Source organism: Drosophila willistoni, assembly GCF_018902025.1.
Source record: "Drosophila willistoni isolate 14030-0811.24 chromosome 2L unlocalized genomic scaffold, UCI_dwil_1.1 Seg72.1, whole genome shotgun sequence".
Taxonomy (NCBI): Eukaryota; Metazoa; Arthropoda; class Insecta; order Diptera; family Drosophilidae; genus Drosophila; species Drosophila willistoni.
In genome coordinates, this window is record NW_025814049.1 from 4042947 (window position 1) to 4057474 (window position 14528).

The window sequence follows — 14528 nt, forward strand, 5'->3', positions numbered from 1 at the left end:
TAAATATTTTTCCTACTTGAATTTGAATACTCTTTTTTATTTTATCAGTGTCGAATTGGCCAAAGCCATGGGCTTTGATTTTGTTTTTTTATGCATTTAATTAAAACTTTTAATCAAACTCGATATCCAGTTTTCTTTTCAAGCCCAAAAAAAAAAAAAGCTAAAGAACAGCAAAATATTCAAATAAATCCGAGTTACATGAAACTCTACTCATGTCAATTTTTGAAGTGTCTAAAACATGCATGTGTTTCGTTTTGAGTTTTTCTTTCAATCTGCATAAATATTTCAAAACTATTCGGATAAAAAATAATCAAATTTTTCAAAATATAGATATGTTTAATGATATTTGAAATGATGATAAATTGCAAATGATTGAGATATAACATTTAGAAATTTGATTTTATCAGTCTGACAAATAGATACAAAGACAAAAAAGTAAAAGCCATTTGGTATGGGGATTGGTATCTGTGTCAGTTTTTAACCAATTTCCATTTATGTTAAGACATTTTGAATTGGAAAAATATCTTCTAATTTAATTTAAGACTCGAAAAACTTGTTAATGATTTTAATTAGTTTTATCATAACCAATCGATGCTATTTTAATCTATATATGTATAGATACCATTTCGAAATAGTTTTTATATTCGTACCATCTTGACATTTATACATTCAAATCAAGTATTTTCACTCTTGACCATATAATCATAAAATGGTTCAAATCGTACAATTGAAGAGATTTAAAAATATATTCATCCTTCTATATAAGAAATGAATCTGTTAATTCAACTAAAAAATCGCCCAATTTTATACAAAATCAAAAATCAAGTAAAAATCATTTTTTTTGTAAGCCAAATAAAGGAGAAAAAAAACTTCACCAAAACAGCAACAATTTAATGATCGTCATTTTTTGGAACCCATTGAAAATATGTTGATCCTGATGGATGGGACATTCTAATATACAGTTTTCTGATCTTTATCAACTTGAGTCCAGTCACTTACAAGAATATTACTTCACTCATTTGAGAACTGAACAATGAGGATACAGATTCAAAACCCCAGCATGTGTATGGATAATATAAGTACTTTTGTTTCGTTAGGTTAATAGTTTACAACTATTCAAATAATTATAATATTTTTAGGTTTATTTCACTTTTCATTTATTGTCATTATTTGATGAGTTTACTATAAACATTTTGTTATCCGAAATACACAAAAAAACAAAAATTCCCACATAATCGAGTAAGCAAAAAAAGAACAAGCAACGACGGCTACAAGATGATCTATTTGCATCAATTTTTGTGTTGCATCGATCTTCGGATTGGGGCAATTGCTGTGGGCATAGCTCACATAGTGTTTGATTTGATTGGTCTTATTTTTGTGGGCATTTTTGGTGAATCAGGTTAGTTAAATCCGGGATTCTTTTAATATTTTTCAAGTACACTATATATGCTGAAAATCTCTTTTCAGGTGTACCCGATCTTTGCCATAAGCTATTCATTGTCTTTATGATTATTCACATAGCAAGTGCCGCCTTTTTAATTTACGCTAGTATGAAGGTGAGTCAAACTTAAAATTATTTATAATTTTTTTGTTACCTTCTTTTGCTCTTCATTTTTTAGCTTCTGCCCAGATATATGCTTTTTTATATACTATGCACCATGATCCAGGCCATGACAATGATAATACTCATCATATCGGATATAATACTAAGAATTTGGTATCCTGTTATCATTATCTATGTACTTATGTTAAGTGAGTAATTACACTTGTGTAATTGTTAGTTCTTATCTAATATTTATACTCATTGACAGTAATATGCTTATACTTCTGGCTGGTGTCTTACTCATTCTACGCAGCACTTGGTGGCCCTATATTTATTTAATTGTTCAACACAGTGTTTTATCAAAATTTTAATGTGCCTAATAAGTTGAAAACAATAAAGAAAAAAACAAAAATAAGCATTTGCCTTATCAGTAAAAATTATTGTCATCGATAACACACACACACAAAAAAACCAAACAAAAAAATATGAAATTGGGACTTTTGAAGAAATGTTGCTGCTGTGTGGGTCTACGACATGGTTGTATTGCCATTGCCGCTGTTGATTTCATTATCAATATCGTTTTGGTCAATATTGGCACCGGTAAGAACTGGCTAGTATGAGATCATCCTAATGACACATTGTCTATTCGCTTATCGTGTCACTTATCTACTATTAAACAAAAAGGAAGGTTTATATGTCCAAATTTGTTTGATTTTTATGAAATTTCTTATTTTTGACAAGCTACAAAAAGTTAACAAGTTTTTGTCATGAAAGAAAAATTGAAAGTAATTGAGTCCACATGAGAATTTTATTATTGCTATTTTTGAACAATATTTTATTAGAAATATAGGTATTCAAAAACAAACAGATGAGTTTTATAGGCCTGTTAATGTAAAAAATGCTTGAATTAAATTATGCAATTAGATTTATTTTTTACTTACAGATCATATTGCTGTTCGCATTGAACATGCTGTGGCCATTTGTCATTGCATTGGTTGTCTATTGTTACTCTTTGGTGCCCTTATTGTTAGTATACGTAAAAGTAATATTGAATTTAATTTTATTAAAAAATTTTTGTTTCTTTACAGGAATCAACAATATTATTAATATTTTATCTCATCACTAGTTTTATCAACACTGTGATTTTAATTATATTTTCCATTTATCTCATTATGTATGCACTAGCGACCACTTTGTTTGTAGTTTTAACCTGTTCCATTCTGATCTGTGAGTTGCAAATAATTTAATCTAAACTCATTTCTATTGCATTTCTGTCAATGTTGTTAGGCTTGAATTTTTATTTTTGGCTGGTCGTATACTCATATTACAGGGGACTAATCACTTATTACGATACTGAAAGCGTCGATGGCACTGAGGTTTAAAATAAAACACAAAATCCAACTAAATCTTGATGTAAAAAATCCAAATTGTACAAATAAATACTCTTTCTTTTATCGCAATTCTGAGCAATGGTAGTCTGTCCTTCACATGTAATCTCCGAAAACGTATTCCTCTGTCATTGAGCTGGTCACCGATGGTGTTTGACGTTCACTGAAAAAAATGAAGTAAGTAAGTCGTCTCGCCGACTTGGGTATACCATACACCAGGTGAAACAAATATTTAAAATTTCGAAAACCAAATGTATGTCTACTAAATTGTTTTAACATGCCTCATACCATTTGTAATCTCGCTCACTCTACAAACACACAAGCACTCTAGCGCCGCCACTAGCCAACGGCCAATTCTGCCCTTATGGATCGCGTAGCAAAATACGTTCATACGTATATTTTGTACGTTTCTAGTCCGATTTCAATCAAATTTGGTAGTTTGATAGAAATAGATAAGATTTATTAGTCTGCCAAATTTGATCGCGATGGTCAAAAAATTGCAAAAGCTAATCGGTTTTTTCTAAATTATGGAGGCGGAAGTGGGCGTGGCAACATATTAAAATATATGTATTCTGCGCGCATACTAAGCCAATATACATACTAAATTTGGTGACTTTAGCTTTGTTAGTTTTCGAGAAAATCAGTTTTGTTTAATTTTCGGGGGCGGAAATGGGCGTGGCATAATTTTTAAATAGTCAATATCTGCGCGTCTATTAAGCTAACTTACATACCAAATTTAATGTCGGTAGCTTACATAGTTTTTAAGAAAATCAGAGTTATGTAAATTCCGGGGGCGGAAGGGGGCGTGTCAAAAAGTTGGAACAATTATTTTCTGCGCGCTAACTAAACGAGTATATAAACCAAATTTGATGTTTCTATCTGCTATACTTTTTAAGAAAAACAGTTTTATGTAAATTCTGGGGGCGGAAGGGGGCGTGGCAAAAATTTGAAACAAACTCGATAAGCGTACATACTACACGAGACTGCATACCAAATTTGGTGGCTCTAGCTCTTATAGTCTCCGAGATCTAGGTGTTCATACGGACGGACGGACGGACGGACGGACGGACGGACGGACGGACGGACGGACGGACGGACAGACGGACATGGCTAGATCGACTCAGTTTTTGATCCTGATCAAGAATATATATACTTTGTGGGGTCGGAGATGCTTCCTTCTGCCTGTTACATACATTTTGGCGACTTTAATATACCATTTCACCCTATGGGTGTATGGTATAATTATAGATGAAAGCGGTAATTTAAGACTTTAGCATTTCTTACTTACTTTGTAAACCTTCTGCATTATGAGCTCTATATCGTTTTCTTTTCCCTTTTCCTCAAAAATTTTACAGAAAGTTTGTATATATATTGAACCATTCTTTTCATCGCGTTCGGAGGCAAAGCCCTCCACACTGCTATAGCATTTCAAAACTTCGGAAAAATCACTTGAATTCCTTTTAACAAATAATTCCTTGGGTCCTTTGCAAGCCTGAACGATAAGAATCTTCGGTTTACTATGAAGGGTGCGATTTTTTAAAATGGGAAAGAGCACATCATCGTTCAGCGAGTACGTCCGATCTCTGGCCATAACTGTATCGTTACGATCACCATGGCTAAGCACAACAATAACCAAGGCAGAACGCTCCTCAAAGTTGGCTTGTTCCACTAAATGATTTAATCTAATAAACACATGATAAGGATAATGGTGTTTATGTGTATTACGTACAGTCATTCGCAGTCCTTGTAACTTCATCTCTTGTGGCATCAGTGATGACCTTCACCTTACATTTGAATTTATCAAAGGCTTTTTCCAGTGCCTTTACATCCTTATCACTGCCAAGCCGTTCGTCATTCGGGTTGTCAAATTTTTCATGATTAAATATATATACCTCAGCAGGGCTTAGCTTTTTCCCAGAATCAACCTTGGATCACTAACCATAGAACACATAGATGGGACAAACTCATGGTTTTTTTGATTGCAAACGCTAACCTAGTCATGGAACCCCAGAGAACTTCGGGAAAAACCCGAACGTTCGTACTCTCAATGAGAGCGTAAAGTGGGGAGAGCACAGACTACAGAACGACGAAGGCAGGCCTATGTCGCTTGTGATTTCGTTCTGTCTATGTATGTGTACACTCGTCGGTACATGCTCAGGCTTCGTAGTGTGTGTGTGACGTGAAGTTGTACAACATCGCATTTCAATAGGTCGCTCAACCAAATTTTTTAAATTTTCAACAAAACAGCGACAATGCGAATAGGATAAGCCCCTGTGAAAAGAATCTCAAGAAATATTGACATCTGCTTCGTATATATCTCGGTGGCTGTGCCGATAGAGTGCTCGCTTGACGATCGCATTTCTGTCAATGTTGTTAGGCTTGAATGTTTATTTTTGGCTGGTCGTATACTCTTATAACATGGGACTAATCACTTATTACGATAAGTGGTTTAAAATAAAACACAACATCCAACTAAATCTTGATGGAAAAAACCCCAATTGAACAAATAAATACTCTTTCTTTTATCGCAATTCTGAGTAATGGTTTATTGTTAAAATAATCACCTCACCAGAAGGCCGGGGCTAACTTCGACCGCGTTAAAGTTTGTATACCCTTGCAACTTTTTTGGTAACTCTTTCCTTATCTAAAGCCATCAAAGTGGAAAAACGTTTTTTCTAAAAAGGCTAAAGTTTGCGAAAGAATGGCCTACAATCTTAGCATAGGAAATAAATAAGATATTGATAAAGGTCACGGCTGGACAGACGGATGGACGGACATGGCTATATGAACTCGTCTCGGCATGCTGATCAAGAATATATATACTTTATATGGTCGGAAATGCTTCCTTCTATGCGTTCCACACTTCTGACCCTTTATAAAAAAGCTGACCTGGGACTTAAACCTGGACCCTCGTTGTTTAGACAAATCATTTAAAGGGTTAAAGAGTATTTACCAGTAGAGTGGAAACAAGTTTGGAAATTTATCTGTTTCTTCGATTCTACTCGATTTTTAGACTTATGAAAAAAACACCTAAGTGTTATTTACGAGCTCTGGCCATGACATTACAATATACCATTTAGAATTTTATCTACACTCATTGCTTATGGGTTCTTTATAGGCCTGAGTAATTCAACCGGAAATGATATGAAGCTTATCAGTCTACATGTGAAACAAGTCGGAAATTTTATATATTTAGATGTTGTCTGAAATAAAAGACTTCATATTTTGCTTTTCTTTCTTGTTATATATTTATTGCACATTGCTTTTATTCTTGTTGGCTGTGTGAATGTTTTTGATGTCGATGAATACAGATTGTTCTAGAATCAATGGAGATTGTATATTCGAACCGCTTTCATTTCACTTTGCTGTGGTTATTTGATTTTTTGATTGTTTTCACATAAAGTTCTAATGTTAGAACTATTATTGTATTAATTTCAACACTTTATTTACATTTTGGATAATCATTTCAACTGAATTGATTAGGATGCCAAAAATTGAGGGAGTATTCGAACTAGACAGTCAATATACTTACATATATATGTGGACTGTAGTATAAAAGTAAAAGTTGATTACGATCTCATTATGGAATGAGTATTCGAATTGAACAGTCAATATATGTAACTGGACTGCTGCAAGAAAGTTCAAGTTAGTTCAATGAGGTAATATTGTGCATATATTGACCAAACACGTATTTTTTTGTCATTGTGCTGGTTAATAATGGTAGCAGATGTTGACTGAAAGGATTTTCTGTTCGAATCCTAGTAATGATAGATTCAATATCGTCGGTCCCGCCAAAATTCCACAAATTTCTGCACATGGTTGCATATTTAAAGTTCCTTGGAAAAATTTTTTGATGGTTAGTCATGTCCTTTAAAAAGGCTATTAACCCCAACATTGCTTGTTTGAACGAAAACAAACTTTGGCTTGTTCTCTAGAGTGGCATTGCGCAAAATGGGATTAATCACACCGGACTTGAGCCAGTAATATGAATCCTTGGCATAAATTTTGTCGAAACGCTTACCAGGGCTTAGCACAATAATAACCAGGGCAGAGTATTCCTCTAAATTCGCCGACCCCACTGAAAAAAAAGGAATTAAGCATTTAGTCTGTTTGAAAAAGACACATTTCACTTACACTCTTTCACAGTGCTTCTAACCATATTCCCTGAGGTTATCAGGGTCACCTCACAATTATATTTAAGAAAAGCTTTGTTCAAAGCCAACAGATCAAACTCTTGGTGCATATTCAAGTCCTCAGAATTGAATACTTTATGATTGAAAATATATACCTTAGCAGGCTTTTTGAGTTGATCCATTTGCGACATATTTTTTTGCGTTTTTGTTTTGTTTAGGCAAAAAGTATTAAAACTTTCGACCTTGAAATACTTTGGGAATGCAAACCCACCAATTGCCAACAGGGATTTAAAATTAGTGGAATTGGTTGATAAATTAATAAACTTATATGATAAACTGATAACTGTTTAATGAAGAACTCCAAATTTTCTTCTTTCTGTTTTTTAAATATATGTGTTTCTAATACTGCAGGGCAAATAAATATATAGACTAAATGAACTAAATTTGTTAATATTAAATATTTGTATTTTGTATATATGTTAATATTAAATATTTGTATTTTGTATATTTGTTATATATTGTATTTTGTTGTATATAAAATAATATAAGAATGAGATGAATGACAAATTAAAAATGCAATAACTTTGAAAATAATTTTCAAATTTTTGCAATTTATTTCACCACTTCCGGCAATCTCTGAATGTGTCTTCTTATTTTTTCAGATAGCGATAATCCAAGACCATATATAATAAGAGCTTTTATATTGGGTAATCATATGACATTACATAGATTTTCGATAATTCTTTCGATTCTTAGAATTCGATCGGCTCACAGTACGTATGTGTAATTTTTATATTAATCAAATGTAAAAATAAGCAAGTTTTTGTTACTCTCCGTGCTCTCTCATTTCTTTATGAGTTTTCTCAACTTCTTACACTCGACTGTTAAAATTTTTTTCTTGAGCATTTCTCTGAGAATAACAGATTTTTTCCAGACTGTAAAAAACTTACAGAACAGCAGTTTGAGGTGATTTTGAATAAAATTGGTTGTGTAAAATAAATGCTATTATCCCTAAACTAGGTTATAGATTATTATAAGTTTTTCAATATTGCTAGGAAAAAGTAACAAATTAATCTCCAAACAAAAAAAGAAATAATTTGTCATTTAAGTCAACTCCGAAATAAAAAACAAATTCAATACAATTTAAAATACTTTATTGTTTTCGTTTCTTGTAATGGCATAAATACTTTGAAATATAAAAAAATAATTTTGGCCTCGTTGCACACTTCTGATCATAATAAATATATCCTCTTTGCACGGGTATAAAAAGGTATTTATTTTGCCCACATTTCAATGATTATGATTAATTGTGCATATAATCTCCAAAACAGTATTTTTGTGTCAATGTTGTGGTAACCGATGGAATCTGCTGCACGCTTTAATAAATTAAAAATACACTTGGTTAGTACTAAGTGTGGTAATTAAGCATTATTTTCTACTTACTCTTGTATTATTCTTGTATTGTTTACCGTAGCCATGACCTCTCTCATTATGGCAGCAATATCCTTGGTCTCTCCATCTCTCTCTAAAACCTCACAGAGAGTTTGTATAAAAATTGATCCATTCTGGTTAATCCAGGAAACGTAACCTTCAAAAGTGCTATAGCATATGTAAACATCGCTTAGACTTAAAGTGGAGTCCATTCTATATCCTGTACATTGACCTTTACAAGCCTGAACGAAGAATATCTTCGGTTTATCGTTCAGAGTCTGATTTTTTAAAATTGGATGGAGTATATCTATGTGCAGCGAGTACTTTCCATCTTTGGCCATAATTGTTTCGTTTTGGCCACCGTAGCTAAGAACAACAATAACCAAGGCAGAATGTTCCTCAAAGTTCTCCCTCTCCACTAAATCAAGTAACGAAAAACATTTAATCGCGCGAAACATGATAACATTTTGAACATAATACTTACATCTACTTGCAGTTTTCTGAACTGTTTCCCAATTGGAGTAACGTATTTCCTCCACGTTGCAGTTAAATTGTTCGAAGGTTATCGTTAATTTCTCCACATCCCTGTCACTACCCTCGCGTTCTTCCTTCCGATCGTCAAACTTTACATGATTGAATATATACACATTAGCAGGTTTTAGCGAAGGTTCTTGAGGCAACTGAACAGGGTCTTCGTTTTGGTTAACGTTTATGGGAGGTCCTTGAGGCAAGTAAACCTGGATTTCGTTTTGGTTTACGTTTATGGGAGGGTCTTGAGGCTCGTGAACCTGGGCTTCGTTTTGAATGGCGTTAGTGGAAGGTTCTTGAGGCAACTGAACCGGGGCTTCGTTTAGAATGGCGTTTGTAGAACTTGTTGAAGGTTCTAGAGAAATGTAAGCTTGGGCATCGCTTTGATTAGACATTGGCCTCAATATTGGGATTAGGTTTCTTGCGGCCGTAGTTGTAGCATCCACGGAATTATGACTGTAGCAAGGCTTAGGAAACTCCTTGTTGTTCTCCGACATATTGTATTTTTGATAATCTTATTAAATTTATTAATGCTAATTTCACTGGCCTTGAAATTATTCGCAAACGCGGTAAATCGGCCTTTACGTTCCGGCGAATTTCTTAATACTAACATACATAGGTAAGTGTACGGTATAAGGCATTCGCTTGGTGGGACTTGACTGCAAGCGAAAAGTTTGATGAATGAGTAAGCAAGCAGCAAAGCTTGTCTGGTAGAGATAGTGGAAACACTAATAAGTATAGAAGGTAAGATAAGGTCTGCCTTATTTATTTATGTGTGGGATGTACAGAAATCAAATAAGGGAATGATGACAAACAAAAAGGAAATTATGTCCGGAAGGGCCAATTAATCTGCTTCGAGGGTTATTAAATTTCGAGTATGTGAATCCATACGTGCAGAGTTCTCATTAAATTTTAATACAAATCAAGTCAATATTCTAATCTTAAGACATTGTATATTGGTATATTTATATTTGTATTAAATTTATGTAAGTAATCTAACAAAGAAATGTAAATCTATAAAAAGTACCCCTCTTCAAATTAAAAGGTACTCATACGTACTGTTGTACAGATAGACAAGTACATACTTGTCTTGTAGTAATAATAGATACCTGTATGAGGTGTGCTACAGAAATCCCTGTCAGTTTCAAACTAGGTGCCACAGATCTTCGAAAGATTTGATTTTATCGAACATAGTTGGTTGGTTTTGGTAGGGTTGTCATTATGTATCAATAAATTTTCGCTATATTTTTACTTTTTTATAAAGCTTTATTAATATATTACTTGAGTCATGGAAAATGACAACATTTCTTTTTTATTAAATTACCATAAGTTTAATTCAACAAATTCAAAATTTTTGTTGGTTGAAGAAAACAAAATTTGAAATAGCTGGCTTATATTTTGGGCACACGACAACAATATCAAATATTTGCCACTTCAGAAAAATTGTGGTTTTTTCTTTGAAAATACACGAAAACTACGCAATTTATTAATAAACTAAATGCGTCCTTAATTAACAATACATAATTTATGTATTAAAAAATGTACTTTACCAAAAAATTAAAGCAATAATTTTGATTTCACTTTTCGAATTGGACTATGTGGCCAGAGGACTTATGCTTGATACAAATCTCTAGTGATTGGTTAAACCGTGAAATTAAACCTGAAATTGCATTAAACCTTTCATTGTTTGAATGCAGAATAATCAGTAATTAAACAACTTATTTTACGACATTCTTTTTTTTGTAATAAAAACTTTGTAAGTTCCCTGTACATGACTGAGCTGTCAATATTCTTTGCTTGTTTAACATACTATATTTATTATGTCAATGTGTTAGTTCAAACACTTATAACTCGAAATCTGCTGAACCAATCTTCGTGGTTATTGATCCCCTCGGATTTGTTTACCCCCCCATACATCTTAAAAACAATAAATAATTGTCGGAAAACCCCTTAAAACAGCCAATTTCTTTTCCCTATACAAACGTTTTCTAACAGTCAACTTAAATAAAGTCAACTGTTGTCCTAATGTCATTGTAGTGCTCTGTAATATACAATGTGAAAACTAAAAAGAAAAATTGGTATATTGTGTTTTGTGTAGTAACATAATAGAAATTCGAATATCGTGTTTTGTGCAGTGTTTAGTAACCCATATTATCAAACCAAACCAATTAGCAATCTAATCATTATGCCACGTCCTAGATTATCCGATGAACAAGGAGAAATTATACGAGAAAAGCGGCGCTTTAGTATTCAACGAGTAAGGGCATTAATTAACAGAGGACAGTCTATGAAACGGTTAGGTTAGAAACGAGAAATCGTCGAGCCTATCGTACAGATGAACATAGGAATAATCTTCAAAGTGCAAGAAAAAATGGTTCAAGAATTGATTTGAATCGAGCAGCCTTTCTTTCTTCAATACTTTGTTACTTTCTAAGCAATTGTCATAAAATAATTAAATAAAACACCATTTCATACACATAACTCTTATATAACGAACGGTTAAAAATTATAACAAATAAAAAATTTTCGTCAAATAAATGCTATTATCCCTAAACTAGATTATAGATTATTATAATTTTTTCAATATTGCTAGGAAAAAGTAACAAATTAATCTCTAAACAAAAAAAAAATAATTTATCAATAAGCTTTTACTGAACAAACAAAACATTCAGAATGGAATCAATTGTTAGGCATGGCAACTTTGAAACGTCATAAACTCAAAATCAAATAATGTAATAAAACAAGCGCTTCAAATGCCGTAGTCATATACATACATATTTCCTGAGAAATATTTTATTGAATCGAATTGCCAATATAGACTTCTACAGAAAGATAACGTACGATAAGGCAAAGAGAAGTTATTGCACTTATGATTAATTCAAGTCAAAGTTGTCCATGTGTTTACCAAACACGTATTTCTTTGTCATTGTGTTAGTTTCCGCTGGTATCTGTTGGCATCCAAGCGCCCTAAAAGAAATCGAGAATGAATTGGATCAATATTTAGTAGTTTATGTGTTATATGCACATTTCATGCTCACTCTGTAAGTTCTCTAACTGTAGATCGAACTTCCATCATTATGGCATCAATTTCTTTGGTTTCTCCGTCCCTCTCCAAAGCCTGGCAGAAAGTTTGTATGAATACTGCGCCAGTAGTCACGTTGCGCAAGGACACGTTGCCAGGACTGGTGCTAAAGCATTTGTAAACTTCCCTTTGACTAGCATTATCATCTTTTATAGAGTCCCTCATTGACCCTCCGAGTTGACCAAATCTACTGGTCTGAACGATAATCAATTTCGGCTTATCCTTAAGCGTGTCATTTTCCGAAATGGGAAGGAGCACATCATTGTCCAGTGAGTACACAGAATCTTTCGCCATTATATTATCGTATCTATCCCCATAGCTGAGTACAACAATAACCAATGCGGAATGTTTCTCAAAATTCACACTTTTTACTACATAAAGAATTGGAAAACATTTAGTCTATGTACACATGAGGATAATAAAATCACTACTCACATTTCTGTGCTTCTTCCCTAACTTCTTCGACTGTGGCATTAGTCATCAATTCAACATTGCAGTTAAATTTATTAAAAGCTTTGATCAATGCCTGCACATCTATGTCACTTCCAATGCGTTCCGAGGGGTGAAAATCATTATCGAATTTTTCATGATTTAAAATGAGAACCTTAGCAGGCTTTAACTGCGACATAATATTTTGTTTTTTATTTAATTAAGTTAAAATTGGTCTTAAAAATTTGTAAGCGATAACGAACTCAAGCCCATACATATATAATTAGAGCTTTAATATTGGGTGAATATGGCAATAAATAGATAATATTTTGTAAGTAAATTAAAATTGATTAATAATTTGAAAAAATTTTCAATCTTTTCACTTTTCAAGTCTGTCTGCTGTCGTAGGCAGTTAAAACCTATATGAATTCTCCGGATGCCCCATCAACTTTTTCCTCATAGAGATGATACTGATCGTCACGTCGTACATACCCATATGACACTACATGTTTTATAGAAAAAACCAAAACAAAGAAAACAAACTAGTGAGGTGCTTTTTGATAATGCTTTCAATGCTTAGAATTATAATTAGGCTCACTATGCGTATGTGTAATATTTATTTTAATGATATATAGTTTTCGCTAAAATAAAATAAAATTATTTTTAAAGTATTTCAAGAAATGTTTTGCCCATTTATGAATAAAGAATACCTTTGTTCAGATTACATTTATGCACAATGTTCCTATAATTTAGCATTAACGCGATAGTTTTCATATGACACATTTATGCACGTATATAAGATTCTTATAAACGTATGACACTGCATCAGGCACATGCAAAATTAAGTTATGGGGTCCACATAAAATTAAATATATACATATATTCACTTTCTACTGGGGCGATATGTGTTCGTGTGTGTTATGTGATCTTAGTTTCTATCGCTTATTTAATGATTTCCATTGGGACTACGACGTTTTCGATCAAGCTCAAAATTCCAAAAAGCTAATATTTTATAATTATATTCTAACCGCAAATACTCTTAATCTCAATACAGTCTTCTCCGTCCGTCCTTCCGTCCGTCCGTCCGTCCGTCCGTCAGTATGAACACCCAGGACTCGGAGACTATAAAAGCTAGAGTCACCAAATTTGGTATGTAGTATCGTGTAGTAAGTACATTTATCGAGTTTGTTTCAAATTTTTGTCACGCCCCCTACCGAACCCGGTATGTATATTTGCTTAGTAAATGCGCACATTTTGTATGCGTAAAGATTTTGTCCCGCCACTTTCCGCTTTCGTAAATATCCCGTAATTTTCTACCTCGTGCAATTAAATTTGGCATACTTAAATTTGATACTAATATCCAGCAAAATATGAAATATTATCAAAATCGGACTAAAAATAGAAAAGTTATGCATATAAACGTTTTTCTATAAGGCCGGAGTTAGCCGTTGGCTAGTGGGGGCGCTAGTGTGCTCGTATGCTTGAGTGAGCGAAATTATATGGTTGCAAAAAGCATGTGAATAGAATTTTGTTATTATAAATTTGAAATACATTTGTAATTTTTATCTAAAAAAAAATGTTTATTAAGTAAATTATAGCATAAATACACACCTAAATTCTAGGTGTTACACCTGGAAAAGTTTATCAGAATATGAAACTTGTTTATAAATATATTTGAGCGAATCTTTTTCCAATAAAATTAATCAACATACATATATACATATATTCAGACAGCAATCGATTAATATTTTATTTTAAAGTCGTTTAGGTTAATAAACTGCATACATTTTTAAAATTCTTTTTTTTAACCTTTGAGCAATAGTATAAGAGGTTGAAAACTTTTTAACTTTTATTTTAATACATAAGTAAATTCTTAAAGTCATACAGGTAACTCTTATTTACATGATAACAACTATCTAGCAATGTTTAATTATTAACAAAGCGGAAATACTTTTACAACCTCACCTCACCTCATAGAAACTTAACACTTAAAC

At 32.8% G+C, this 14528-nt stretch overlaps 3 protein-coding genes across 4 annotated transcripts; 2 read left to right on the forward strand and 1 right to left on the reverse strand.

Moving 5' to 3' along the window:
• The first annotated feature begins 1190 nt into the window (after positions 1-1190).
• Positions 1191-1915, forward strand: LOC6646005. The gene is made up of 4 exons (XM_002068663.4): positions 1191-1399; positions 1468-1556; positions 1620-1752; positions 1812-1915. The coding sequence occupies exons 1-4, from the start codon at positions 1276-1278 to the stop codon at positions 1880-1882; spliced, it is 417 nt and encodes a 138-aa protein (XP_002068699.2). The 5' UTR covers positions 1191-1275; the 3' UTR covers positions 1883-1915.
• On the forward strand, positions 1915-2933 carry LOC124460145. Of its 2 annotated transcripts, none has more exons than XM_047010408.1 (4): positions 1915-2143; positions 2487-2569; positions 2632-2770; positions 2831-2933. In XM_047010408.1, exons 1-4 carry the CDS (start codon positions 2029-2031, stop codon positions 2923-2925), a joined length of 432 nt encoding a protein of 143 aa, XP_046866364.1. In that variant the 5' UTR covers positions 1915-2028; the 3' UTR covers positions 2926-2933. The 2 variants fall into 2 exon arrangements, with proteins under 2 accessions (XP_046866364.1, XP_046866365.1); XM_047010409.1 differs by having other exon boundaries at positions 2874-2933.
• Positions 2934-8201: 5268 nt separating this feature from the next.
• On the reverse strand, positions 8202-12748 carry LOC6646004. The gene is made up of 6 exons (XM_002068662.4): positions 12541-12748; positions 12062-12476; positions 11899-11990; positions 8980-9537; positions 8508-8913; positions 8202-8440 (listed from the first exon to the last, which is right to left on the reverse strand). Exons 1-6 carry the CDS (start codon positions 12731-12733, stop codon positions 8368-8370), a joined length of 1737 nt encoding a protein of 578 aa, XP_002068698.3. The 5' UTR covers positions 12734-12748; the 3' UTR covers positions 8202-8367.
• Between the last annotated feature and the right edge of the window lie 1780 nt (positions 12749-14528).